The sequence below is a fragment of the Aquila chrysaetos genome, chromosome 6 (genome assembly GCF_900496995.4).
Source record: "Aquila chrysaetos chrysaetos chromosome 6, bAquChr1.4, whole genome shotgun sequence".
NCBI classification, from domain to species: Eukaryota; Metazoa; Chordata; class Aves; order Accipitriformes; family Accipitridae; genus Aquila; species Aquila chrysaetos.
Window position 1 is genome coordinate 3,071,067 of NC_044009.1, and position 25,525 is coordinate 3,096,591.

The 25,525-nt window shown below is 43.5% G+C and overlaps 2 protein-coding genes and 1 long non-coding RNA gene across 11 annotated transcripts; all 3 read left to right on the top strand.

Annotated features, from left to right (window-relative positions):
• The first annotated feature begins 1,067 nt into the window (after nucleotides 1-1,067).
• On the top strand, nucleotides 1,068-5,069 carry MRPL20 (mitochondrial ribosomal protein L20). The gene is made up of 4 exons (XM_030019153.2): nucleotides 1,068-1,239; nucleotides 2,497-2,607; nucleotides 2,885-2,962; nucleotides 4,602-5,069. The coding sequence occupies exons 1-4, from the start codon at nucleotides 1,153-1,155 to the stop codon at nucleotides 4,773-4,775; spliced, it is 450 nt and encodes a 149-aa protein (XP_029875013.1). The 5' UTR covers nucleotides 1,068-1,152; the 3' UTR covers nucleotides 4,776-5,069.
• LOC115343320 lies at nucleotides 2,969-4,003 on the top strand. Its single transcript, XR_003924074.1, has 2 exons — nucleotides 2,969-3,859; nucleotides 3,890-4,003. It is a non-coding gene; the product is annotated as an uncharacterized LOC115343320 (long non-coding RNA).
• A 263-nt stretch (nucleotides 5,070-5,332) lies between the features above and the next one.
• CCNL2 (cyclin L2) lies at nucleotides 5,333-16,359 on the top strand. 9 transcript variants are annotated; one of them, XM_030017401.2, is made up of 11 exons: nucleotides 5,333-5,887; nucleotides 6,879-6,953; nucleotides 7,239-7,348; nucleotides 7,612-7,732; nucleotides 8,984-9,048; nucleotides 11,907-12,006; nucleotides 12,092-12,196; nucleotides 12,433-12,574; nucleotides 13,387-13,504; nucleotides 13,587-13,679; nucleotides 14,980-16,359. In XM_030017401.2, the coding sequence occupies exons 1-11, from the start codon at nucleotides 5,564-5,566 to the stop codon at nucleotides 15,332-15,334; spliced, it is 1,608 nt and encodes a 535-aa protein (XP_029873261.1). In that variant the 5' UTR covers nucleotides 5,333-5,563; the 3' UTR covers nucleotides 15,335-16,359. The 9 variants fall into 9 exon arrangements, with proteins under 9 accessions (XP_029873261.1, XP_029873260.1, XP_040980019.1 ...); XM_030017400.2 differs by lacking the exon at nucleotides 5,333-5,887 and adding an exon at nucleotides 6,278-6,453; XM_041124085.1 differs by lacking the exon at nucleotides 5,333-5,887 and having other exon boundaries at nucleotides 6,880-6,953; nucleotides 7,174-7,348.
• The last annotated feature ends 9,166 nt before the right edge of the window (nucleotides 16,360-25,525 follow it).

Sequence of the window (25,525 nt, forward strand, 5' to 3'; positions counted from 1 at the left end):
GTGGAGTAACTTCTCCTTCCCTGCAGACATGGCCGTTGTTTGATCTTTGTATCAGAACAGCTTATCAGAACACGGAGCTGCACACCCTCCAGTACTCCGTCCCCCTCCTGTTGCTGATGTCTGAGCTGATGGGCTTTTCACCTTGGTTCCTTGCTGTGCAGGGTTCAGTCTCTCACACTGGTGTTTGTCAAGGATTAAGCCTGTCAGAGACTGGTACTTGGGAGTGATGAGCAAGAGGGAGCCATGAGCAATCGCAAAACTTAATTAAATGTTTGATGAATTTACGATCTTGCTGAGAAGGCATAAGCAGAGGCCTTGCTTGAATAGATAGGGCCGGAAAAATAAGAACTCCTGCCTTTGTTCTTGTCCTTGTAGATAATTTAGCTTAAACGAGCCGTATGGTTTTACATCACTAATGAAAACTTAGATAATAAGACCACTAACAAGCATTTTTTTTTAGGGACTAAGGTGCATTCTTTAGGATAAGATGTATCAAACATGTAAAGGACCATACTGCGCAGAATCACCTGAGGAGGGTCAAGTAGCGGACAAGTGAGGAAGACTATGGCAGACCACCAGAGGACTCCTGAAGACCACCAGAGACCTTCAATGCGCCTGCGTAAAGGACATTTGCATATGCTAATAGTTTCCCAGAAAACTAATGAACACGTACAACATTTCTCAGAAATCTAGTATGTATGTGGAACATGTACTTAACCTGCACAATTAGGCCTGACGGCGTGCACCACAGGTGGAGCGATCCCCTGTGCACCCAGCGCTGCCAATAAAGAATACCTACTTAATAGTTAATCGACCTATTTCTTTAATAGTTAATCGACCTATTTCGATTCTTTGAAACAACACCGAGCGGCAACCAGCAGCTTCGCTGCGTGGCCGCGCCAGCCCCGCGCCGGCCCGTCAGATGCCGTTCATAGTCATTATTTGACAGAGCTTTCGCCGGATTTGGGCAGAAATACCACAGCACGCCGTGTCACAGAGAGCAGCCAAAACCACGGCTGGCGGGCTGCGCTCCCCGCCGCGTCCCGCGGAAGGAGCCGGGACGGAGGACCGCGTAACCCCCCCCTCCCGCCATTTTGTTCCCGCCCCGGAAGGCGGAGGGTGCCGGGCTGCCGTGCAGCGGCGGCGGCGGAGATGGTGGTGCTGAGCGCTTCGCTGTGGCTCCGCAGCCGCCTCACCGACCGCTTCTGGAGGGTGCAGGAGGTGCTGAAGTATGCGAGGGTGAGTGTGAGAAGGGGTGAGTGTGAGAACGGGGGTCGTCGTCCCCCCCCTCTCTCCCCGTTCAGGTTGCTCCCCGCCGTCCCCGGAGCCTCTGGTTCCTCGGCCGCCTCCCCGGGTGTGGGGGGATTGCCCCGGCCTCCCCGGGTGTGGGGAGCGAGCGAGCGGCCTGTGGTCTCGTTGGGGTGTGCGAAACGTCTTTTCCCAGCAAAGGTGGGGGGGATCAGGCAGCGAGCAATATAGCGGCGCTTGTTCCTAGACACCTCCGTGAAGTTGATGTCAGTTTAGCGTTTTCTGCGCGTGGAAATTTGTCCGTATTTGATTAAAGGTGGAGGCCACAAACGCGTCTGGTACCTGTGCGTGTGGATGGGCATGAATACGAGTGAGAAAGAGCCCTGTGGCCGAAGGAATACCAGCACTGCGGCTGTTGGCTGGTGTTGGTTGTGGGGTTTTGCTGTGGTTTTTTAAACCGGGCAAAGGACCAGGAAAAAAAAAAAAAAGATTTCTAAGTTTGCTCTTCACGTGCATTTCAAAAGGTGAAAGAGACTGCTTCGCAACATGATTTCCACTGAAGTTCAAGCTATTGTACCTAGGCTCGGGAAGAACCTTTTTCGAGGGCAGACTGTTAGCATCCTGGGAGGTAGTACATCTTGCTGTAGTATTGAGATGGAAAATGTTGAAGTGACAGTATCTTGGTCTTGTGGTGCATAAGCTGCCCACAGTAGCAGTAGTAGTTATTTATTTCTCTGACCGTGCAGCACTGGCTGCTTCTTCCTACTTCATGTCAGATGGATGTCAGTGGTAGCTTCAGTAACCTTCTTTCATTATGCCTTCTGTTTGGGCAGCTGCAATGTTTTTGACATATCAGAGGCTCCCGTCCCATCCCTGTATTCATACTGACAAAACTGCGAGGGCAGCTCAGGAATGAGAATAAATGTGTGAGTTTAGGGGTTGGCTGAAAGCACTGAAGATGACCCTGTGATTGCCTTCCCCCTGGAACCACAGCCTAAAATGAGGTCTGGTTTTGGCTCCCTCCTGCTGGACTGAAATTTTTCAGCCTGCTCCAACTTTTCAGCTTCGGGTTTCCCATGCTACAAAACAAAGAAAGAATTATTTTCATTATATGCCAACTGAAGGCTTAGCTGATGTTTGTAAAGTATTATGCAGAGTTGTGAAATGCAAATGAGCATATATTAGTATTACTGAAGGGTTTAACAGCCTTAAAGTTAACTGAACAAGAACATCTTGTTTTTGTTTCAGCATTTTCGTGGAAGGAAGAACCGCTGCTATAAGCTGGCTGTAAGAAGTGTTCGGAGAGCTTTGGTGAAGTCTACAAAGGCCAGAAGAGAGAAGAAGAGATTCCTAAGAGCGGTAAAGAGCAAATGTTAGATGTAAACATTGAAATAGCCATTTTCCTTACTGGGGGGGTCTTTCAAAATGTTTTACTGGTGGGTGAAAAATACAAGGTTAAAGTAAGTATAGTCCCTCTGTGGTCTGAAACATTCTGAAGTTCATACATGTATATGTTGCACTGAGAAGACTGTAGGTCTGAAAGTGTTTTATTTACTAAGTGTGAGCAGATCAGCATGACAAAAGGTTTACTCTTAAAGTATCTTATCATCCAACATGTTAATTTTTACACTTTTAGCTCTGGATCACTAGGATTGAAGCAGCTTCTCTTGAACATGGTTTGAAATACCCAGCTTTCATAAGCAATCTGCTTAAGGTAAGGATGGTGCTTGAAGAATAATTGCTTTGAAACAAAAAACTGGAGATGTCTCATAGAGGTCTTCTAAAGTGCCAGGCAAATTAATTTCTTAAAATTCTGAAATCTTTCAAGTAGATGTAGTCTGACAAAACATATCAAAGGGTTGCTGGTTACTGTCTAAGAATGCAACTGCAAAGAATTGAAGCTGCAGCCTTCACTTGCCAATCTTTGAAGAATAACCGTGGGGACTTGCAAATTGGAGCCTGAGCAGGCAACAGAGGCGTAGAGCATGGTGGTGGGACTGAAAAGCCCCTTCTGTCAGATCGAACTTCTGCCAATGCTGTCCTGCTTCCTAGGTCTAGTTACAAAAGGCCTTCTGCTTATGAAAGGGGTTTCTTTCACTTCGGGAACTAAGTTCTGCCCTAAAGCTGTTTCTCTTCTTTATATGCATAATCCCCGTTTATCCTGGTGAACATTGTTGCTCTACATCTTGTTCTGTCCCTGAAACTTTTACTGCGCATCTTAAGAACGAGACTTGTAACATGCTTTTACACTTGTTGCTACCGTGGGCATTAAGTGACAGCTGCCTTTCCTTTTACTTCAAGAAATTTAAAAATACAAAGCTTGGATTAGCAAAAACAACCCTAAGAAATCTCTATTCTTTTCACTACTAGCTTTGTGTTTTGGTGAGCATGGACAATGCAGAGTTCGTGCCATTGTCCGTTGTTCTTAAACGTGCTGGGGAATTGGTTTTAATTTGTTGATGCTGGAACTGTAGAATTAAGACTTGTTTCTCTTGGCTCTGATCATAATAAAAAGGTAGTGTTTCTGCTTCTTGAAGTGGAATTACATACACATTTATAGAATATTTCAAAACATTTTATCTGTGTTTCAAATAAATGGATAACTTTCTAGGTTTTCTGACGTGCTTAGATAACTTTCTAGGTTTTCTGATGTGTTTCCTGTAAAATAACGCAGTTTCTGAAATTTGTACACTCGTTCTCTTTGTTACTGTTGTCATACTGTAACCAAAAAAATCAAGCACTGCCTAAAAGCTAACTCATTTTTCTTTTTTCCTTTTTTTTTTTTCCCTCCTTAAGATGCCTCTCCTTTGATTCTTGTCTCAGAGCGGTATATTTTTATAAGGTTCTCTGTTAGAAGATCCAAAAGAAGCATACTGTTTTATATAATAACTTCCTCTTAGAATATGCAGTTAACTGTGCAATATCTAGCGTTGTTAAGAGTATTTGATCCTGCAGTCTTTCTTTCTCTACTCCAGCACACATTTTAAGATACCAGGCGCTGCCCGAGCTAGCAGCTTTCTAGCACAAAAAGTAAACTTGAATATGGCTCTTAAGAACTGAAAAAAATGCCGTGGATTAACCTGTAACACATGGCCTTCCGTGAAATAAGAGATTCTTCTTCAGTTCTTGGTTTCTGCCAGAAGGACTTTCTCAAAGTCAGTAAACAAATTTTACATAGCGGCTTAATGAGAGATCCATGTCCAAGTAGTCATGTCTGACAGCTCTCTAATAGTTCCAAAATTGTACAGCATAGAAAAAAGGTAATTTGCCTTAAGACCTCAGGTAATCGTTAAGCATTGTGGTGTTGTTCCTAAAAATTACAGTACTTAACCCACAAATTTTCTTGCATTTAGTCCCAGGTGGAGCTGAACAGGAAAATGATTGCCGATTTGGCTATTTATGAGCCAAAGACATTCAAGTCCCTAGCTGCCTTAGCCCAGAGGAGGAGACAAGAAGGCTTCCTCGCCGCCCTGGGAGACGGAAAAGAACCAGAGGGGATATTTTCACGTATTGTACACCACTATTGACATTAAAACAGTCTGCGGCTACGCATTATGAACAGGAACTTGCGTTGCAAAGTCAGCTCGTTCGCCGACTGCTGCTAAGTTTGTAGCTGTGGAACAAAATCCTCCAAGGATGGTTCCAGAAGGACGGGGTGGGTCCGGGCGCCAGGGTCGCGCCTCCATGACTTTTTCCCCGCCGTTGTTACAAACCGCGGTTTGACGCTGGCAGCGGCAAGTCAGGCCTGCAGAATTTCCGGCGTTAACGACGTACGTAGCGCGAGCGCGCGCGCTTTCTGTTCTAATAAAGATTTAATTTTTTTTTTTTTTGTTTTGGTAACTGCTGCTGGGGAAAAAAAAAAAAAACCCAATTTTGAGTGGTCACTTCTGGCGGTGCACGGGCAAAAAAAGCCTGCCGGGGGGGGGGGGGGGGGTGTAATCTCGGCAGGCAGGGCACGGAGCCCAGCAGCAGCCCGGCTTCGGGAACGGAACGGGCCGGAACGGAACGGGCCGGGCCGGGCCCGGAGCGGCGGGGAGCCGCGGCCGCCCGCCACGGGCCTTGAGGGCGGTGGCGGGCGGCGGAAGTCCCGCCCTCCCCCTCCTCGCCCTTTTCAAATTCCGAAGCGGTGCGTCACGCCGTTCCGTTCAGCCCCGGGGCTAACGTCAGGCGTCGCGACGGTCGGGCCAATCGGCGAGCGCAGCTTCGCCGCGTCCCACCAATAGGCGATGACCGGAGGTGGGCAGAGGCGCCGCCCGGTGGGGAAGGAGAGCTGAGCCAGGCGAGGCGGCGGCGGCGGCACCACCACCACCACAAAATGGCGGCCGGGTCGGGCAGCGCGGCGGCTGTGGTAGCGGTGGGAGGCAGCGGCCCAGCGGGGCCTCAGGCTGCCGGCGCTACGGCGGCGGGATCCGGCCCGGCGGGGAGCGGTGCGCCGGTGCCGGGTCCCGGGGCGGTGCTGATCGGGGACCGCCTGTACTCGGGGGTACTGATCACGCTGGAGAACTGCCTGCTGCCCGAGCACACGCTGCGCTTCACACCGTCCATGAGCAGCGGCCTCGACCCCGATACCGAGACCGAGCTGCGCGTCACCGGCTGCGAGCTCATCCAGGCGGCCGGCATCCTGCTTCGTCTCCCGCAGGTGGGGCTGGGCCGCGGCCTAGCCGGCCGGGCCGGGCCGGGGGGGGGGAAGGCCTCTCGCCGGCGACCGGGGAAGAAGGCCGCGGCGGGGCGGGGCGGCTGCGGGCTCGGGCCTCTGTCTTCCCCGGCGGGGGAGAGCTTTGTTCGGGCGGAGCCGACGCTCGATCGCTAGGCCGCCGTCCTCGGTCACAGGTGTGGGGAAGGCCGGGGAGGTTGCCCCTTTTGGCCGGGCTTCGGGACGCGAAAGCCGCGGGGCCTGCGGCCTTCCCCGCCCGGCCGGGAGCAGGAAGCGGGTGATGTAACCGCCTTCCGCCCCCGCTGCCTCCCCGGGCCGGGCGGGGGCTCCCGCAGTGCTTTTTCTTTTTCTTTTTTTTTTTTTTTTTTTTTTAAGATTGGGGTTTGCGGAAAGAAAGACTTCTTGGGACTCCTGCGAATTGCAGCGAGCTCGGGAAGGTTTTGTTTCTTGGCGAACTCCAATCGCAAACAGCCTCGTTGCTCTCCCGGGTGTAAAACTTCCCAGGCACCTTCTAGCTACCGAGTCTCAGCTGCTCAAATTGTGTTATGAGTGTATGCAAATCGTAATACGGTTAGATTCCCCCCCCCCGCCTTCCACGCTGAAAAAGTAAAAGTTTTTCTGGCATATTCTCATAACTTCCAGTTTTATTGGGTTCTAGTGTTTAGGTTGGTTTGTTTTGGTTTGTTTTTTTTTAATTTATTTTGGAGCATGTTTTCGTGCTTCATAAAAGAAGTTTGCGATTTAATGTACGTATTTGACTTGCAGACAGTGTGGTGTCAATAATATTTTGGGCAATTTAATTTGTTACTGAGGTCGGGGTGCTGGTTTTCTTCAGCTACCACTGAACTTACTCCCATGCTTCAGCATAGCTTGGCTAGTCTTCTGGGTCTTAAATCTGTTGAAATCGTTCTAGGTAATTTCTGTTTGGAACTGGTAGTTGTTTTGTTAATACCTGTTGTGGCTACTTCCTTTTTAGGTGGCTATGGCTACAGGACAGGTGCTATTTCAACGGTTTTTTTATACGAAGTCTTTCGTGAAGCATTCCATGGAGGTAAGAAAATATTAAAAGATGTATACAACTACAAATATTATTTAATCTTTGATCTGTTTTGGCAAGTTGTCATCTTGGATGTGATCAGAGTGTTAGTAACTAGCCTGTAGATTTTACTTACCGATCAACATGATTTTACAAAGCTACGTAGTACTGATTGTGTCAAATTTTTAGCATTTCCTTGCTTTACCATCATTTTCTCTTGTTATCCCTCCTTAAGCTGTTGGAGGAGATCAGTTCCTGATTTGAGCAAAACATCAGTATCTTGCAATACTTATATTTCAGCATGTGTCAATGGCCTGTGTTCATCTGGCATCCAAAATTGAAGAAGCACCAAGACGCATAAGGGATGTAATTAATGTATTCCATCGCCTTAGACATCTACGGGAAAAAAAGTAAGCTTAGACTTTGAAGTATTTATGTTGGTTTTAATTATTAAACTTCGTGGGCCGATGATAGTGTCATTCCCGGTTTCATAAATCGGGGAACATCTTGAAGAGATCTTATGAAGGGGAGAAGTGAGTTGACCCATTTTACTAAGTAAATATTTTTGGTGGTATAAATAGTGATGTCTCTTGTTTTTACACGAATACAACCTGCGTATGAGTACTCTTTGAAGTTATGATTATCTTCTTCAGAATTTGAAATTGTCTTGCAGAAAACCTGTGCCTCTAATACTGGATCAGGAATATGTGAACTTGAAGAATCAAATTATTAAGGCAGAAAGAAGAGTGTTAAAGGAGTTGGGATTTTGTGTTCATGTAAAGCACCCTCATAAGGTTTGTACTGTATAAGTTAACTTTTATAATTGTGTGTTGTACATGCTATAAATGCTTTGAGTAGAGTGCCTAACTGCATGGAAGCTGTATGGTTTGTATGTGATAACGGTAGTTAATTTGGTAAAGCTAGCTTCTTATGATCCCAATGTCTTCTTTCTCATTTAAGAGATTCTTACTAGTTGGTCTTGTATCACTGCTGAATGACGACTGGAGGTGGATGCAGATGCTAAGTATTCCTTGAAGTCAAATTATAGAAGTAGGTAGCTTTGGTGTTAGAAAATGTCAACTAAACATAGATTCTTAAGCAGAAAGGAATTTGGAGAACTAGGATTGTGATAGCCTGTTATCAGAAACACGGTGTGTCATGATCACTCCTTGTGGAAACATGCTGAGGTTATTAAACCCGTATGAGCTAGTTAGCAGTTTCTTATGTTCTAAAAAGTAGACTCAGGTGTGAGGGGCTTCACTAGAAATGAGACAATTCTCAATATTTAAGTATCACGTCTCAAGGCTAGGATGATACTTGAAAGATGCAAATGTTTAAGTTGGTGCTTTAGTACCATTAGGATTATGCCTTAAGTAGCTAAGTGTGGTGAAAGAACCTCCTACTTCTGTGCCAGCAGAACTTGGGGTCTTGTTCTTTCTTCCTCTAAAAACTACTGCTGTCTCAAAGTCTTCCTTAGAAGCCTGCTTGACTTTCAGAATTCACTCATGTTATCAGTACCCCAGAGGACAATTGTACTTCTCTGTTAATTGGAATGAATTTTTGCTATTAGAGTAGCCTTTTTATCTGCATTCTTGTTTTCCTTTCAAACCTAAGAAGACTAGAACTGAATAAACTAGTGACACACAACAAGTTAGATCTGTTCTCGACAAATACTGTTATACTTCTGTTACTGCTTATTGCAGCTAGCAATATTTTCTCCCAAGTTACAGCTAAAAGGAATCATGAGTTATATAGGAGAACATACCTAGCTTGAAAACAGTTGAAGACGGGACATCTAGATGAATGGCATGATGCCTGAGCTCAGAAGACGGAGAGCTAGGAAGGTCAGATCTGGTTGAGTGTCCAACTTTTGCACTGGAGAGCAGAAGCTGTGTGGATAAACACTGAGGATGTTGCAAACACTCTCTCATGTGGAGTGTTTTAGAACTTGAAAGAGAATAACAGATGCCTCATGGATGTCCCTCTGAAATAAATAGGTGGCTCTCAAGATTCTTGTTAATAACTCAATAACCCATATCTTCCAGATAATCGTTATGTACCTTCAGGTATTAGAATGTGAACGTAACCAACACCTGGTCCAGACTTCATGGTAAGTTGATTTTCTTTGTTATAAGAGACCAGCAGGGGCAGTAGCAGAAATATGTCACTTGAGGCACTCTGGGCAACATTGCTCAGAAATGATTGTGGGCCATGCCAGACAGTTCCAGTGTTTCTTGGCGTGCCCCAAACTGCTACCCAAATGTTGATCGGCCTCTTAAGTTAGAGGCGCTGTTTTAATGGTAAGGTAGCTTTCCACCCTGACTTCTCGCTTCCCTCCTCTCTGCTTTCACTTTTCAGCTGAAGGGAAAATGTTGAGTGGGTTATAGCGCTTCCTTGGTTTTTTGTTCTTCAGAGAAAACTATGTGTAGTTAAAGTCTGTTACCAGTGCTGGGAAATGGCTTTTCCCAGGGCTTGAGCTTGATTACAGGTGTATCAAAAACTCAGCACAGATAAATTTCTTTTATCTATATGGATAATGCAAGATGTCAGCTTCTAAGACTGGATAAACTCAATGTTTTCATGTTTGCCAAGAAACGTCCTCTCCCTTGTCGCTCTCATTACAGTAAAGATTTGCTTGGGGGTGGGAAGCTTATGTAAAATTCCAGGTCTTAAACTTAACAAAGAGATAATGCTTTTAAACAATAATGCTTTTTAACAATATGGTGGTTTAAAAACCTTTAGTGAATCCAAAGCTCATATTTCTGCTGACTGAACTGTCTGGTACTGTGACCTGTGTGTAGAGAACCAGTTTTGACTTTTCTTTTCTGTACTCTTTTAATCAAAGGGTAGCCTCTGAGGGTAAGTGACTAAGACTTCTCCTCTGCTGCCCAAGCGCTATGGTGCAGGGATAGCTGCCGTCTTCAGTCAAACCAAAGCAGGCTCTACAAAGAGAAGGCTGACTCTAGACAGGTGGTATATACATGATAGTATAGTAACTGGCCAACTGCTTCTTGTGCTTATACTTTTTGACTTTTATTTTTATTGTGCATTTTGACTATTGTATATTTTATAACCTGATTGTTGAAGTTCTGAAAGATTTTTAATGTTCTATTTCTATAACTGTTAAAATGATGTATTCTTAAATGATAAAGCAAATTAAGGTGGGATCTAAGCCTTAAAGGGATCAATTAACAAAAACTGAAATCTAGTTTCCATTTGTAAACTAGCTAGGAAACATTTGAGTACATGTGTGAAGCTTGGAGTCAAATGTAATACTTTAAAGAACCTTCCCACTACCAGATTTCCCAGTACCATTGCATGAAGTACTCAAATGTGAGTTACGGACTGCTCATTACCGGTTTTCTACTTGTTACGAAAGGAGGGGCAGGTGAGGAGGAGGGAGGAAGTTACCCCAATTGAGAAATGGTTCAGATGTTAAAGTAATGTATTTGTGTGCTGGTGCTTGTTGCTTCCAGTACCTGAAAACTGGTGGATATCCAGTATAATTGTTTTTTGAAATGTGCGTTTTTACAACATTACCTTTTTCTTAAAATATTGTGACAAGGATTCATTTCCTCATGTGTCTGATTCTGAGCCCACAGGGAAAATATGCAGAGGCCAAACTTGGAAGCAGACATGTTTTTCAATTTGGCAAATTAGAAAAAGGCTGTATGACTTCCAGATGTTTGAAGTACCACTTTTCTCTATCGCTTCTTTTGCCAAAAGGTTTGTGCTCTCTTTGTACTGGGACAAGAAAAGTAGGTTTTGAAGTTCCTTTCTCCCAGAAAGATGAGCTGATGTCTAGCATTGCTTCTCTGGGGTAGGGGTTGCTCTTTGTATAAACAAGAATGTAAGACAACTGGGGCAGGTGGGAGTTTGATACTCTTAGGACAGACAAAAGGAACTTGAATCCCATCTAAACTGGTTACAAGTGTCTGGACTGTGGTCTCTGGTTTGGATGGCTTGGGGGTTAGTGAATCCTTGTATACTGGGTACCCACATGGTTAATTACTACTTTCGGAAAGCTTATTACTTTGAGGACTTTCTGTTGTGTCTGGTTTTAGCTTTTCCCCATCTGATACTTTGCTTGACATACATGCTCAAAAATCTAGATCTTTTTAAGCACATCAGCTGACAGATTCAGAGGAAGTTACTTGTGTATTTAAGATTTAGAAGAATAATGCTTAAGTGTACTGACTGGAATATATGCAATATTTTACAGTTTTCTCATTCTGTGAATATTCATTTTAAGCAACCTTACTGAAATGGGACAATTTGGAAACCGTATTTCATGTGCCAAAGAGGAGATCTGCCTGAATACTGAGTATTCTCCTGAATTGATGTTCCCAAACACCCCGATTTCTTCTATGGCTGCTTTTTGCATCAAAAAGAATTCTGTTCTGGATGGAAAATAATGCTTCTGAAGGAAAAAGGGACCCCTTAAGTCTTCAGTGGAAGCTGACGTGTGCTGAAGCGGACTGCATTTTCATGGGAGAACTACAGGAGCTGCAGCTTTCAGCAAACCATCTCGGTTCAGCCCTATTGCAGAGAAACATGTGAACCTAAAAGTCTATAACCGAGTACTTCAGATTATATTGTATGTTGTCTTGATGAAAATAACTTGTCTATTGCATGAGAGCAGGCCAGTAGAGATCCAGAAGGAAAAGTGAAGTTAAAATTGGTTCTCTTTTCACAACTGAATTTTCAGCAGCCAGCCAGTCAGTCAATCAAACTTAATTTCTGATACACATCCCTCCCCTTGAGGGATTTTTTTTTTTTAATTTTATTTTAACTTTTTTTAGTAAAATCATTCAACTTTTCTTTAGATTTACAGGAGCATAATGTTGAAGTCTAGTAACTGAATGCAGAAAGAAATAGTCCTTGTAGAAGTAAAAACAAAACAAAAACCCAAAAACTGCCCAACAGCTTTGTAGTGCCATGCAACTTTGCTGATATCCTGTCTTTCAGGAATTACATGAATGATAGCCTGAGAACAGATGTCTTTGTAAGATTCCAGCCAGAAAGCATTGCCTGTGCCTGTATTTACCTTGCAGCTAGGACGCTGGAGGTGAGCATGCAGTTCCATTAATTTCAAGTTTCTTAGGCCTTTTAATAGGAGCAGGAAACTGAGCATGTGGTCCCCTCCCTTTCAGATTCCACTTCCTAATCGTCCACACTGGTTTTTACTCTTTGGAGCAACGGAGGAAGAGATTCAAGAAATCTGCTTAAAAATTTTGCAACTCTATACTCGGAAAAAGGTTTGCTGCTTTTTCATATTGTGAGACGTTGTTAAAGGCTGCAGCTTAGAGCATGAGTTGGAAAACCTTAACCCATTTGAAACTAGCTGTAAGCTAGTGGTACATTAAGTGGAACAGGATAGTAGTTACAGTGTCTGGGTCTCTTTAGATCCTGGCCCCCCCCCCCCCCCGTAAGTGAGTAAACAGAAAGTCTAGTTCATTAAGTTTTGTCATAAGCGGTGCTCCTGTGTTCACAGGTTGATTTATCTGATCTGGAAAGTAAAGTAGAAAAGAAGAAATTAGCTATCGAAGAGGCAAAAGCACAAGCTAAAGGTCTAGTACCTGAGGGAGCCCCAAGTTTGGATAACACATCAGGATTTTCCCCTATCCCCAAAAATGGCAAGTAGCAGATAACTTGTTTTCAGTAACTCTTTCTCATCTTAAATGTATATTTACCCTTTTGGGATGCATATACAGTGTGGTTTGTGGGGGAGGGGATTGTTGGTTTGGGTTGGTTTTTTTAAACTGGCTTCTAGCAACTATTTATATGGCAGTTTGAATAGCATTGTCACTTTGTAATTTCTTGAAACAGATAAAGGCTGAAATCAAATTAGTCTAAAATTAAAGCTAGTTTAAACTTGTATAGTACAGGGACTTGCTTTTATGTGGTTTTGGCAATAAACTCAAACAAATACGTGCAATTGGCATGTTATGCTAAAGCAATATTAAAGCATAGGTATGATTAGGAACTCTGGCAGGAGTAGTATTTTTGGGTGATGGGTGGGGAATATTTTCCCGCTTACTTGGCTGAAAGTTTTCAGTCTGGTGCATGTATTGCCTAGAAGATAACATTTACCATCTTCTTCCTCGGTTTACCCTTAAAAAGACACAGGATAATTGGCAAGAAAAGGAAGTTACTGTTCTGCCTTCTTGAAGTGGCTTTGAAACTGCAATAGTAACATTGCTTAACGCCCTGTTGTTACTTCAGTATTTTGGCAGAAGTGTTTCAGATTAACTTCTGCCTTCTGTGAAGTTCTTCAGATCTACTTCTTGTGGGTGGTTGTGTGTGCGTGTTTGCACATATATGCAAGCTATGTGTATACAGTACTGATTATTACAAAGATGTTGAAATGGGGCAGGGGAGGCTCTAGTCCTCCTTTCAGTCACTACACAGACTTTGAAAATGAGGTAACAAAGGCTTGTTTTTCTAGAGTCTCCAAAAGAGGTTAAAGGAAATAAGCCTTCACCGCTACCTGTTCAGGCAATGAAGAATGCTAAAAGGAAAACAGAGGGAGCAAAAAGAATGAGTTCAAATAGCCCAGTAAACGGGTAAGGCTTTCATAATGAAGAAGCTTATTTTTTCCCATGACTACTTCAAGCAAAGTAACTTACTGTTTATTGTCCCTCGCAGCATTCAGAAAGGAAGAGAAAGCAGAAGTCGAAGTGGAAGTCGAGATCAAAGTTATTCAAGATCACCATCCAGATCTGCATCCCCGAAGCACAGGTATGTACTATTGTAAAAGAAGGGTTTGCTGTGAGAAGCTCCCAGACCAAAATTTCACAGAGCGAGCTTTAGTAGTTTCTCAACAAGAGAGGCTGTGAAATAACATAGCAGTATGTGCTACTAGTTAAAACTCCAGAAATGTTATGGCTAAGAGTTGTACTCTCTTGGCTCACAGGTCAAGGGAGTTGTGGTGTCTGACTTTGTCGTATCTGTGCCAAATAAACTGAAAGGAGAGTGTGAGCATATTGGGGCATTTTTGAATGTCAGCCTGTTCATTGGTGACATATGGCCCACCAAGCAGCACGGTTGGTTTGTTGGTTTGGGCTTTTTATGTTTACAGTTGGGTGTCTGTGGCTACAACCTTTAATGAATTACACTTTTACTGAACTGTACTGGAGTAGTTAAACTGTTTTCTGTAGTAGACGAACTCTTAACTCCAGCCGTAGTCTCATTGGCAGTTGCTCCTGCAAAACCTTAATTTATGAAATATAAAATGATTCTGTTTTCTATCTAGTTGAGAGTAGTAGAGGTTCATGCCCCTCAGTCAGTGCGAGTTTGATTTCTTATTCAGCAGTCTGTATCCCATTGGGTTTGGGTGTGTACTGATTAAAGTATGGCCTTGTATTAATGTGTATGTGGAAAAGACCAGAGCTGAAGTCTGCTGATTAAAATTCTTCAGTGTTGAATTCAAAATTTCATTTTAGTAATTATCTGAATTTCATGGAACATCTTTAAAATCTGCTTTCTGTACTGCCTTTGGCTTTGAAGTTCAGCATATAACCATGATACCCATAGAGGGGGAATCGGAGACAGAAAGGAACATTAACTGCAAACTTGGGTGTTTTGGTGACAGTATTACTATAACTGAAACAGGAGAAGCAGTTGTACCTTTTGTCTTATTGTTGGCAGCACTTTTAATCTGGCATTTACTCTTAGCTATTCATGCATGTTTTCTAAGTAATGAAGGAAAAAAAATCTAAAACTGAGACATGACTACTATACTCCAAACAGATATGAGTTTCTAAAAATCAGTATCTCTACAATAACCAGATGTGATCAAGTCTAGGACACAAGATTAGTTTTCATGGGGTACTGAACAGAATACAGAATCAGGTGCCTGGTCTCAAACCATGCTTGCACACCTTGGCTCTATAAGTGAGAAGCATTTGTCTATATGGTACTTGAAGTGTGTATGTGTGTATTGTGACTACATTTAGGTGCTAATAGTAACGTGGAGTAACTCTGTTTAATATTAAGAAAATCATGTGTTTTCTCTCCTGTTCTTTTTCTCTTTCCATAGGAAAAGTGAAAGTTATTCCACATCAAGCGGTTCTAAGTCTCACAGCCGTTCTAGGAGCCGCAGTGACTCTCCTCCAAGACAGTTCAACCACAGTTCTAGCTACAAAGGTTCCAAGGTGAGAAGTTATAAGAAATCAAAAGACTACAAATACTCAACACACAAACCACGGAAGTCACGCAGCAGGAGTTCATCACGTTCCAGGAGCCGATCCCGGGAGCGCTCTGACCATTCGGGGAAGTACAAGAAGAAGAGTCACTACTACAGAAATCACAGGCACGAGCGTTCGCGCTCCTACGAGCGAGCAAGTCATCGCTATGACCGAGACCATCCTGGCCACAGTAGGCATAGGCGATGAATAAAGCAAAAAGTTCTTTCCTTTGGAATTTAAGCAGTGGAGCTCTTCCCCATTTGGTCTTTGCAGTATAGGGTTAACTTGGCTTGTAAACCACCTAGCTTGAGTAATGTCCATTCTGCTGGCAATTCTGTACTTACTATCATGAATCCAAAGGAAAGATACTAACATGACAGGATGATGTGAAAAACTTAATCTGATAAATGTCTTGGTGACTGTTCTGCTGGCGTGTCACCTAATAACACTGCAGAACTTGTCTCTGGATGCTCCTAAGCCTGCTCTTTAGTAATTTGCATACCGTAGTGCAGTGGAGTGGTATTTGGGACTTCCAGTTCTGCAAGCAGGACCTCCGTTGCTCAGTAATTGGAATACTGTGCTGAACAGTCCTTCCCTGTGGAACTAGAAGGCTCAAGACAGTTCATAAAAACCATTGGAGTGGCTTGGTGCTAACAAAGCTGTCTTTTCATACTGACTCAATTATGTTGTACAAATGTAAGGTGACTTTTTTTAGAACTGTTGCCTATATTAGGTTATATATGTGTATATATATTTTGCAGTGTTACAGTACAGTATGGGAATATGGCCTTACTAGCCTTTACACTTTATCCACAATGTAAATAAGCATTTGTTTAATACAGGTGGAAGATACATACAGAAAATTCAAAACTTGAATTCTATCAAAAGACTTGTGTAGAAAATTCTGATAAATGTGAAAGTATTTAGCTCTGTGTATTGAGAGTAGTATATTTTTATCTGTGCAATGCTGTGTGCAGGCCACCAGCTCATAAGACATTTCCTATATATACATTTTAAGTGGTTTGAAATTCTTTACTCAGGATCTTTGACACTCTGAAGAATTAGTAGTTTGTCAATCTGCATGCTTGTTGAAGAACAGAGCATTTAAAAAAAAAAAAAAAAAAAAAAAAAGGCAAAACCCCCACAGCCCAGTAGTATCAGTTCTAGTGGTATATCTGAGCTGTTACTCTCATGCTCCCTAATTTCATTAAAGTATTTGATTTTCTATTAAATTTACTTGATAGTAGTTTCTTATGAGCTATACCACTGTGCCTACTCATAAGGAAAGAAATTTGGTGCTGAATGAAGAGATTATCAAATTGCAGTAGGTTTAAGACTAGCCTAAGTTGTTACACCCTCAATATAGGTATAGCAGACGTCATGCTGGGCCCATCCTGGAAGAGTAGACTGGTGTAGTCTGTGAAATAAGGTGTTATTATTTGAGCCTTTCAAGCTCTGTGAGTAGAACTTACTAGAACCACTGCCTGCTGGTTAAACTTCCTCTGTCCATTCTGGGGCAAACAAGATGCGTGAGGTTTTTTGTGGTCAGTCTTGCACGTGCCTCAGTGTGACAGTGACTCTCCTAAGACTTCTTTTAAATCCAAACCAATCTCATAGCAATTTTCTTCATTTTTAATATGGAGGCAGGCCAGCTGAAAGGATTTGCAGTCAGCCTTCCTTTAGCCAACCTCTAGTCTACCGATTTCCTGAGCTGGAGGTTGCGTAGGATTATTCTGTGTAATTACCAGTGGATGTATTTGTGAACCTGGCTAATCTTTCTTTGAACTAAGTGATGCGTTTGACCTCTGCAGCTCCCTTTGACATTCTGTTCCATAACAGGAATTAACTACTTTACACAACACGGTTGCCTGTTCTAAATGCATCATTACTGGATGGTTTCAGTGTGTGCCCTTATTTCCTGTGCAGGGGGAAAACTAGTTATTTCCTGGTCACCTTGCAGTAGCAGTAGTTGGTTTATAGTTCTTTACCATAGTTTGATTACATCTCAGCTGAGAAATGACAGCTAATTGAGATGGGCAGCAAATAGAAGGAAAGCTCCTTGGAGCTTCAGCAGAGCACTGCTATGGAATGCAAGTTAATCTGTTCCTGAATCAGCAAACTATCTGCCTTAACTTGACCTTTTGCACACAGATGAAAACTAATCACTTAGTATTTGATATGCTAAATAATTGAGTAGAGGCCAAAGTATTAAAGTAGCTCAGACATGGCGTGATACAAAAAGTAACTTGGATCTATTCAAATATGAACAAGCTGAAGTAACAATGTTGTCTAGAGAGTTCCCATTTTAAGTCTTTCTAATTCTTACTACCTGCATATTACTTGGAACAGGTCAACCTCAAATGTCCATTTACTAATTCCACTTCTAAAAGGTAGTCAGTGTTTCCCTGTTTAATTACTTCATTCTGCTGCGGATGCTTCCGGAATTGCGCCTTGTCCAGTTCCTGAGGTAAGCAACGTACGGGGAGGCAGGTTTCACAGCTGCAGCCTCCTCCGGAAAGACATGAAGAGGAATTGCCTTAATTAAGTCTCAATTCTGCTAGCTAGACGTGACCTTTCTGCAGTGCAAGCAGCATGGACAAGGATAAAGGTAAGACCCAGGCAGCATACACTTTTCTACGTGAATATAATGTCACTTGGCATAAAAATCAGTATCTGTGTTCTGTAAACTACTGTGCTTATGTACAGTGCTGAATAAATAGTAATCTACTTTCTAGTACATCTGTTAAAATCTGGAGAGGAAGAAACAAGGGAGAATGTATATTTTTACATTAAAATGGTTTGGTTCCAAAACAAAAGAGATTATATCACAGGATTAAAAGACATCCTGTTCTAGAAGAGAACAATCTGTCTTTACCAGCAAAAAACTGAATACAGACAGCTACACAGAATGTCTTGGCAGTGAGGTGGGTTTGGGAGAAGATGCTTAGAGTAGCTAGAGGAAGTGTAGGATAGAACTGTTGAAATATGGGGGCTGATTCATTGGATGGGAGTAGATGCACCTCTCTTTCATAGAGATGCGCCTGTTCTCACTATCTGGTGGTGTGGCGCACAGCCGTAAGGGCAGGCGAATGTTGTATCGTTTTACTTTGCTCAGGAAGTCCAAGATTAAAGAATTATCAGGTGTATTTGGTAACTCTAGGGGAATTTACAAGCAAGTAGTTTTTCAGCATTTACTGTGCTGAGTGCGAAGAAATGTAGTATCTGTCATAGTTCAATTTTTGTGTGTACACCCAGCAGTTACCATGTACTTCGGATACCAGAAATTCATCATGAACAGTAATGGCTCTGGTCCTCCTCACATGCGTAATAATGAACAAGCTGTGCCGGTAACGACTGTAGCTGTTCTCTGGGAGATTGCAGAACTGTTGCAGAACCCTTTGACGCGTGGAAGAGAGAAATGGGCTACATGTCAGTTTGCAGGGTGTGAAAATGTTTCGGAGTGGATGAACATCCGTGATGGTTTTGGTGTGAGACAGCCACGGGGAACTGTTGAGACAACCTGGGGAAGTAAGTGCTGCTGACAGCAAGCAAGCCAGAAGTCCCATTAATGGAGCTGACAGGTTATTTTCTTCTCTTTTCTTGGCACCAGTTTGCATTTGTTCACTTAATCTTTTGTAAGCACAGTTCCTGTGGTAGGTGTCAAGTGGATGTGATTGGGCACAATGCTGTAAAAGAGCCTGGGAAAAAAATCAGCCTAGTCTTTGGAGAAAATGTTAAAAAATACTGTGTGAAGTCATTTCCTTGTTCCTCACGTATGCTTAGCACCCTCTTGCAACCCTACTTTTTGTCTCTTTACATCTGATTAAGTGGCAGTTGCTTTTCCCAATGTTTCCTACAGACCTGAAAGGAAAAGGGCTGGTTTTTGTCTGATTAGAAAAACATCCTTCACCTTGGGGTCATCTGATGGGGTGGCAATCAGAAACCACTGATACTTGGCAGAACTGTGGTGGTTCATGTGAAGTGATGCGATGAGACAGTCTGCAACGTAACCGTGACTTTGGAAATCACCTTTCTGTCGGCCAGGCGGTCAGTCCTGCACGTGAGCTCTTGGGGAACTTGTCAATTCTTCGGTGAAGAGCTTGCTTTCCGAACCTTTTAGTTCTTTAATTTCTACTTGTTTTCCTAAGAAGCGGAGCTGTATGTAGAGTAAATGATGTGTAATTCTGCTCAGATATTATTTCAGTATTTACTGAAGGATCAGCTGCTCTCTTCTAGATACCATTGGCATTTTATCTAGTGCATATTTCAGGAGGCTAGAAAAGTGGTGCAGGCCTGCATTATGACTATGTCTAAGTCCTTGTAGCCAGAAAATACGACAAGCTCTGACCTGACCAGTTCCTCCAGCTGAAACCTGTGCGTAGTGGTGTTACTGTATTTGTAGTACTGAGACCAATCTTTTTACTTTAGCTCCCACCAGCTACCAGCGCTTGTGACTGTATCACACATCATACAATGAACTTGTTTCCAACCTGTAGCCCTACTGGGTAAGAAATTGTGAGAGAATTTAAGTTTTAATTTTAAGAAGGCAGAAAAAAAAATCTAGTTCTCATGGTTACAAAGATTACAAAACACAGAAATAAGTATTGGGCTGAGCAAACAGACAAGGAGCTTAGGTTTACCTAAAACAAAAAAAAAAGCACATTTTTATGTATGTGCATTTTATGTATGTATATACAAGTCTTGGCTCTTAAGGTGAGTTACGACTTCTCTTTTCTGAACATCTGAAGACTGCACTATGGCTCTTGTTGATCAGAACATCTCTCAGGTTACTCCTCTGTGATCTCTCTGTATCTGGTGTTCCCATGTAATTCCTTCTGCTTGGAGAGAGGTTATCTCACTGGCTAGAAGCTTTGAAGGGACAGTGCTTGCTGAAACTGCTGACTTGCAAAACACTACAGTCTTGGCCAGGCTATGGTTCTCTTTCCTCAGATAAAGCCTACCTGTTCTGCCAACACAGCCTCATCCTCCTTTCTTCATGGGAAATAATCCTCTAGGCTTACTGGGGTTAACGTTTCCTTAACAATGGACTCCACAGCTATAAATCCAATGTGCAGGTGGACGGTCACACCTTCAGATCTGTATTTGCTCTGTATCAGCAGAGGGTCAGCCAACAAAGCTTTCCTTTTTCAGGTGAGAGCCTAAAGAATTATTTCCTCAAATATGGGACTTCTAGCCCAGTGTGTGCCAGGCAGGTGGTGCCCAAAAGGGAAAGATCCCCCCACCCCGCGTGAGCCAAAGATAGGAAGCCAGTGGTTGACACGATAAAAAGAAGAATTGAATGAACAACGAAGCTTGGAATTTTTGAGATCAGGTGAGAAAAGCAAGTTTCATTTCCCTGTTAGACATTTGGAAGAGAGGCTTTAGTTGGGATTTACCGTAAGTTTCAGTGCAGACATTGTCTCCACGCAGAGCTGGGTGCTGGGCCCTTTGCACCTCTGGAAAATCAGCATGGTGGGAAATGGGAGAGAGGTTCAACCTCTGTCAGAAACTGTCCACCTTTGTCGCTGAGCTCACTGCGTGTGCCTCAAGTCTGGCCAGAAGTTTTGGAGTCCATTGCTACCTCTGAAGCCTGCTTAAGATCTGATATGGCCACATCTGAAGTACCGAAACTGATCATGGCTTTGGCTTATGGCAGAGTATTCTGTGCACCTCTGTTTGTGAAGGGTGGCTACTCCTTTTGTGTTTGACTTCCTAGAATCTGCTGAAACTGAATTCTGCTGACCTGAAAGCTGTGGATTGGTGATTCGAAACCATTTAGTTAGAGGGAGTGTCTGTTTTAAACCTTATTTTGCTTGTTTTGCCCACAGACTATCACTCTAATAATGATTTATAGTTCCACAAACACTATAAATATTCTGATATTCTGATATGTTCTTGGGCGGAAAAAGTGCCAGAGACCTGCAAAGAAAAAAATAATCTTGCAGCATGTCCTGCACAAAGACAGACCTAAACCAAAGAGGAGCTGAATGAATGGAGCTCACTCAAATACAGAAACTGCAAGTAGCAATTATTTAAGAGTATTGCTTCACACAAAATGAAAGTATTTTCCCCATTGTCCTGCCAGGTAACTCCTCTCCAAGAGTTGCCAGGCAACTCTTGTTTTTATTGTCTTTAAATGTGGGTGAGAAATTACTAAGCAAATTATTTCTGCCTCTGGTATATCCAACTCAACTCGGGTTGAGCTAAACAGCGTAAAAAATTGCCTTATTAGACTGTGGTTAACAGTGTGCTGAAATCTGGACTGTACTTCAAGAGTTAGACAAAAGCAGGCCTGGAGGAACTAGCTTCTAGCACACAGAACTTGGTTAAAAGCCGTGGCAAACAGGGCAGTAAGCGCTGGAAAGGAGATGAGAAGAGCTGAGGCGAGAAGACAGGACGGGCTGGCTGGATTCACTTCGGCTGCAATTCAACTCCAGCTGGTGCAAGAGAATTCTGAAACACTGGACCTGGTTGCTGTTTGCCATCTCCAGCACAGCAAGGAGCTCTGGGCAGTGTTGCTCTCATACGTGCCTTGCTATGTCTTGTAACTTGGGTGTTTACATGCTATTACTCAGAAAAAATGTCTTCCGAATGAGGCGGGACCTTGCTTGCCCAAGGGAATCTGTCACCAACTCTGTGTGACCTTGGCCTGTATGACTGGACCCTGTCCCAGTCTCCCCATCTGTAAAAGCAGAATAGGAGCTGCTTCTTTTTTAGGAAAACCTTGGAGCTCTGAAAAGCATTACGTAGAATTCTGTACAGGTCAATTCTGTGTCTTGTGTATCTAGACAATAGCAGGGATTTTCAGTATATGTTTTATTTACTGAGAAAAACATCTTCCTCTAGTTAGACTGTTTCTTCCCCTTCGAGAACTGCTCTGAATTCCAGACAAGAGACAAGCACCCTGCGCCTGAAGTCCTATAGCTGCACTCTGGCAGTGACAAAAGTGCCCTTGACTTCAGTGGGATTCGATCCTTTTTGTTCTACTGGTCAGCACAAAAGCTACTGGCAGGAGAATACTCCTACTGGCTCGATAAAAAGGGGCTGCCACTGGCAGGACCCGGACTAGAGGAGGAACATAGTAAGGAAAACCTGAGAACTCGAAGGCAAATACCAGTGAAATAGAGTTAAAAAGCAACATTTAGGGATTTAATCTGCAGTCAGCAACAATCACCTTTGATTGCAAGCGCAGCGCCAAGCACGGTGTAAAGTGCCTAATGGGTGTCTCCGACGTCTCGGGTCAGCAAAGTTGCGCTGTGATTACGTCAATCCTGACTGTAGCCCTCCTGCGCTGTGGCAGGAGTATCGCACACCCACTAGTGCTCGTGTACCGAACGGAGCGTACACACCAACACGAGCCCAGAAGCCGCTAATCCGAGCGCTGCCACCGTGGGCTTAACTCACATGCGCAAAATTCCAGCTATGCCTGGCAGCGCTAGCGCTCATACGTGCTGACAGCAAGGACTGAATAAATTACAAGCACAAAGAGGTCGACTAAGCAGTCTTCTGCCTGACAGGGATTTTTTAACAAAATTCTCCCAAACCAACAAAATCCTGTTGGTAATGCACGAAGAGAATTGTTCTGAAATTAACGCAGTATGCATGGGAAGGAAGGTAATTGATTAAAGCACTTGGAAAAGAAGAGAGTGTTAGTGTTTGTGAGACAGAGGGAGATTGCTGGGACGGAGCTTTATTGGGAAGAATGGAGAAAAACACAAGTATCGGTATACAGGCAAACTTACTGCTGGCTTGTTGCCACATCCCATCTTTGCACAAAGATAAGCTTTTTCCCACTAGCTTTAGAGAACAGTGGAATCCAGTTCTGTGGATCCACCTTAAATAAAGGGTGATGGAGCCACACATGGATTTTTGCATATGGCAGAGCAATAATCAGACATTTCTTTGATTGTTTTGGTGTTCTGGAACCCCTCGATATTAGCCGCTGATTTCTGGGTGGGGGTGTGTGAGCGCTAGCAGCTTATGCGTGGCTGAATATGCATTCATTCCAAACCTCCATGGGTGAAACTGGCCTCTTATCTGCAAGGCTGAGGTAAGCTTTAGTGAGTGACTACCACCCATCACTGTCAGGGTAATCAGCCCCCCAGGCAACGCGATTTCCAAAGCCGCTGACCCTTGAGAGGGTGGAGGGCTTGGAGGCCCTTCCCAAGGGTCCTATTGTGGAGTATCACTCACGGTTGATCCCTTCGTGGCACGTGAGTTCCTTTCAGTCTTTAGAGCGCTTTTCCTTACGAAAACAACGCCGTGGAGCCAGTAGAGGACACGATATGGAAATAGTAAGAGGGATATTCATACTGCCTGAGAACTTAGATACTAAAGCTGGGGAATTCCCTCTTTTTCCTGTATAGCTGATGGGTAAAGACAGGTATTCGAATTGCAGTTAGACTTCTCCAAACCCTGCCGTGGACGTGTCTGTCTCGAAACTACACAGGAATAGCAGCTGCCTAAACAACGTGCCAAAGCTAGGCAGCGTGAACACGCTCTTGCTCACGTGCCCAAGCTGACAAAGGCAGTTGTTTTATAGCCAGGAGCTGAGGTATAACTCTCTAAATCCCAGCTGAGCGTCTGAACCTTTGCTAGGGCCCAGGGAGAAACGACTGGCCCAACTATACTTCATGAGTAATAGGTGGCACTTGCATCCAGTGCTGCTACCAGCACTAACAGCTTGTAAGAAGCCAGTGTGACTTCAAAATGAATGTAGCTAACCCAACCTCAAAGGACAGAGAGAATAGTATTTCTATGGGAGTAAGTCAGGGAGAGCGTAGTGAGGCATTTTCAACATCTCCTTGGCAGTCTTCAGAGGCTTGATACAAAGCCAATTCAAAGCAGAAGAAATCTTTCCGTCATTTGCCTTACCTATCGCCGAAACGGCGCTCCTGGGCGTTGCAAGACTGGCAACAGGCTGTTGGCTTCCCTTTGTGAGCCTGAAGCGTGGCATCCCCGAGTCCACGCTCTGCCCTTCAATGTCCATTTCTTTCAGGTGCCCTGAGAAAGGTGTTTCACGATGCAGCTTCTCACATTCACGGCAGGGAAAGGGACAACACATACGCAGTGTGAGTCGTTCCACGGAGAGTATGTTAAACCAACCAGTTCTCGCTCATTAGCTGAGCGGTGGTATTTGGTGCTCTCCGCTCGTTATAGATGCGATGTGAAACACGGCGGCTTAAACAAGAGACGTCCGTATCGACCCATTCTATCTCCTGTTTGTCACAAGGAAAGAATGTATTTATGGGCCCTCACCACAGCCCCAGTAACACACAGCAACCCTGAAAAGCTGATTTGAGCCCAGTACAGAAATAATAGTCCTGGTTCCCAGCTGATGTCTACGGCTACCCCTGCCTGGGAGTGAAGGAGGCTGGGATGCTTTTCAGAAACTATCTGAAAACCAACGTGGCCGTTTCCCTTTTGGTGCGAGTCATCCATCAGGTAGAGCGCAACAACTGGGTGTTGTCCCCTGACCTATGGCTCAGTGGCCTCAAGACAAATCATTTCACCTCTGTTATGATGGATATTGCCCTTGTGGTTTGTTTGCAAAGTGCTGCGTATGTTTATGATGCCATAAAAAGGCAACGTAACACACAATTAAACACAACATACTTTGTATTTAAAATTTTTGCAATGGGCAAACACTTTGTATCCGCTAAACCTTGGACTCGGTTTCCTGCTTAATGTTAAGAACCCGAAGCGTTTGGCTCCGCGATAGCCCGGGATTCTCTATTTGCTGAAGGAAGAGAGCAGGCTGGGTACTGTTCTGTGTGCAGAGACTTGGTATACCAGAAATAAGCGTCGTAGTCATGACTTTCTACACAAAGATAACAACAAAAACACTGATCAAGAAGCCACGTCACCGGGCAGCTTTGCTTGCAGTCCACACTTTTTCTGTCTAAGGGCCTGAGATACGAGAAATGACTGCGAGTATCTTGTCATCTTCATCTCACGCTGGGAGTGTGACGTGAATATCAAACCTTCTTTTGAGCTATCCAGCAGTAATAGACATTTTCAGATATGCAGATCCCATACGTTATTTGGAGCTACTGCAGTTGTTTAGAAATAATGAAACCAACAAAAGGGAAATGGGGAAGACTCATCAGAAATTTTGGGCTTTTCCATAGAATGTGTACAAATGACCAAATGTCTTTGTGCTTTAGTTTTCCAAGTAAAAGGGAGAGGCTACTCGTGACCTATATCAGGATGAATTTAATGCTGTAAAAGCTTAGTGATCTTTTAATAAAGAAAAGAAAGAGCAATATAGTACTAACAGATGTAATTAAAGCCTTTATACCTGCATATACCAATTTATATGCGTGACTGTATGCAGTCAATAATAGATTATTTATCTGGGAAAGCATGCACAAGCACTGTGGGTAATAGGTGTGAGGA

Excerpts from the sequence above, each read along its gene's own strand:
- MRPL20 (XM_030019153.2), top strand. The coding sequence starts at position 1,153 with ATGGTGGTGCTGAGCGCTTCGCTGTGGCTCCGCAGCCGCCTCACCGAC. Across the intron at positions 1,240-2,496 it reads AGGTGCTGAAGTATGCGAGG|CATTTTCGTGGAAGGAAGAA; the intron begins GTGAGTGTGAGA and ends TTTTTGTTTCAG. Across the intron at positions 2,608-2,884 it reads AGAAGAGATTCCTAAGAGCG|CTCTGGATCACTAGGATTGA; the intron begins GTAAAGAGCAAA and ends TTACACTTTTAG.
- CCNL2 (XM_030017401.2), top strand. The coding sequence starts at position 5,564 with ATGGCGGCCGGGTCGGGCAGCGCGGCGGCTGTGGTAGCGGTGGGAGGC. Across the intron at positions 13,505-13,586 it reads TCAAATAGCCCAGTAAACGG|CATTCAGAAAGGAAGAGAAA; the intron begins GTAAGGCTTTCA and ends TGTCCCTCGCAG. Across the intron at positions 13,680-14,979 it reads TCTGCATCCCCGAAGCACAG|GAAAAGTGAAAGTTATTCCA; the intron begins GTATGTACTATT and ends CTCTTTCCATAG.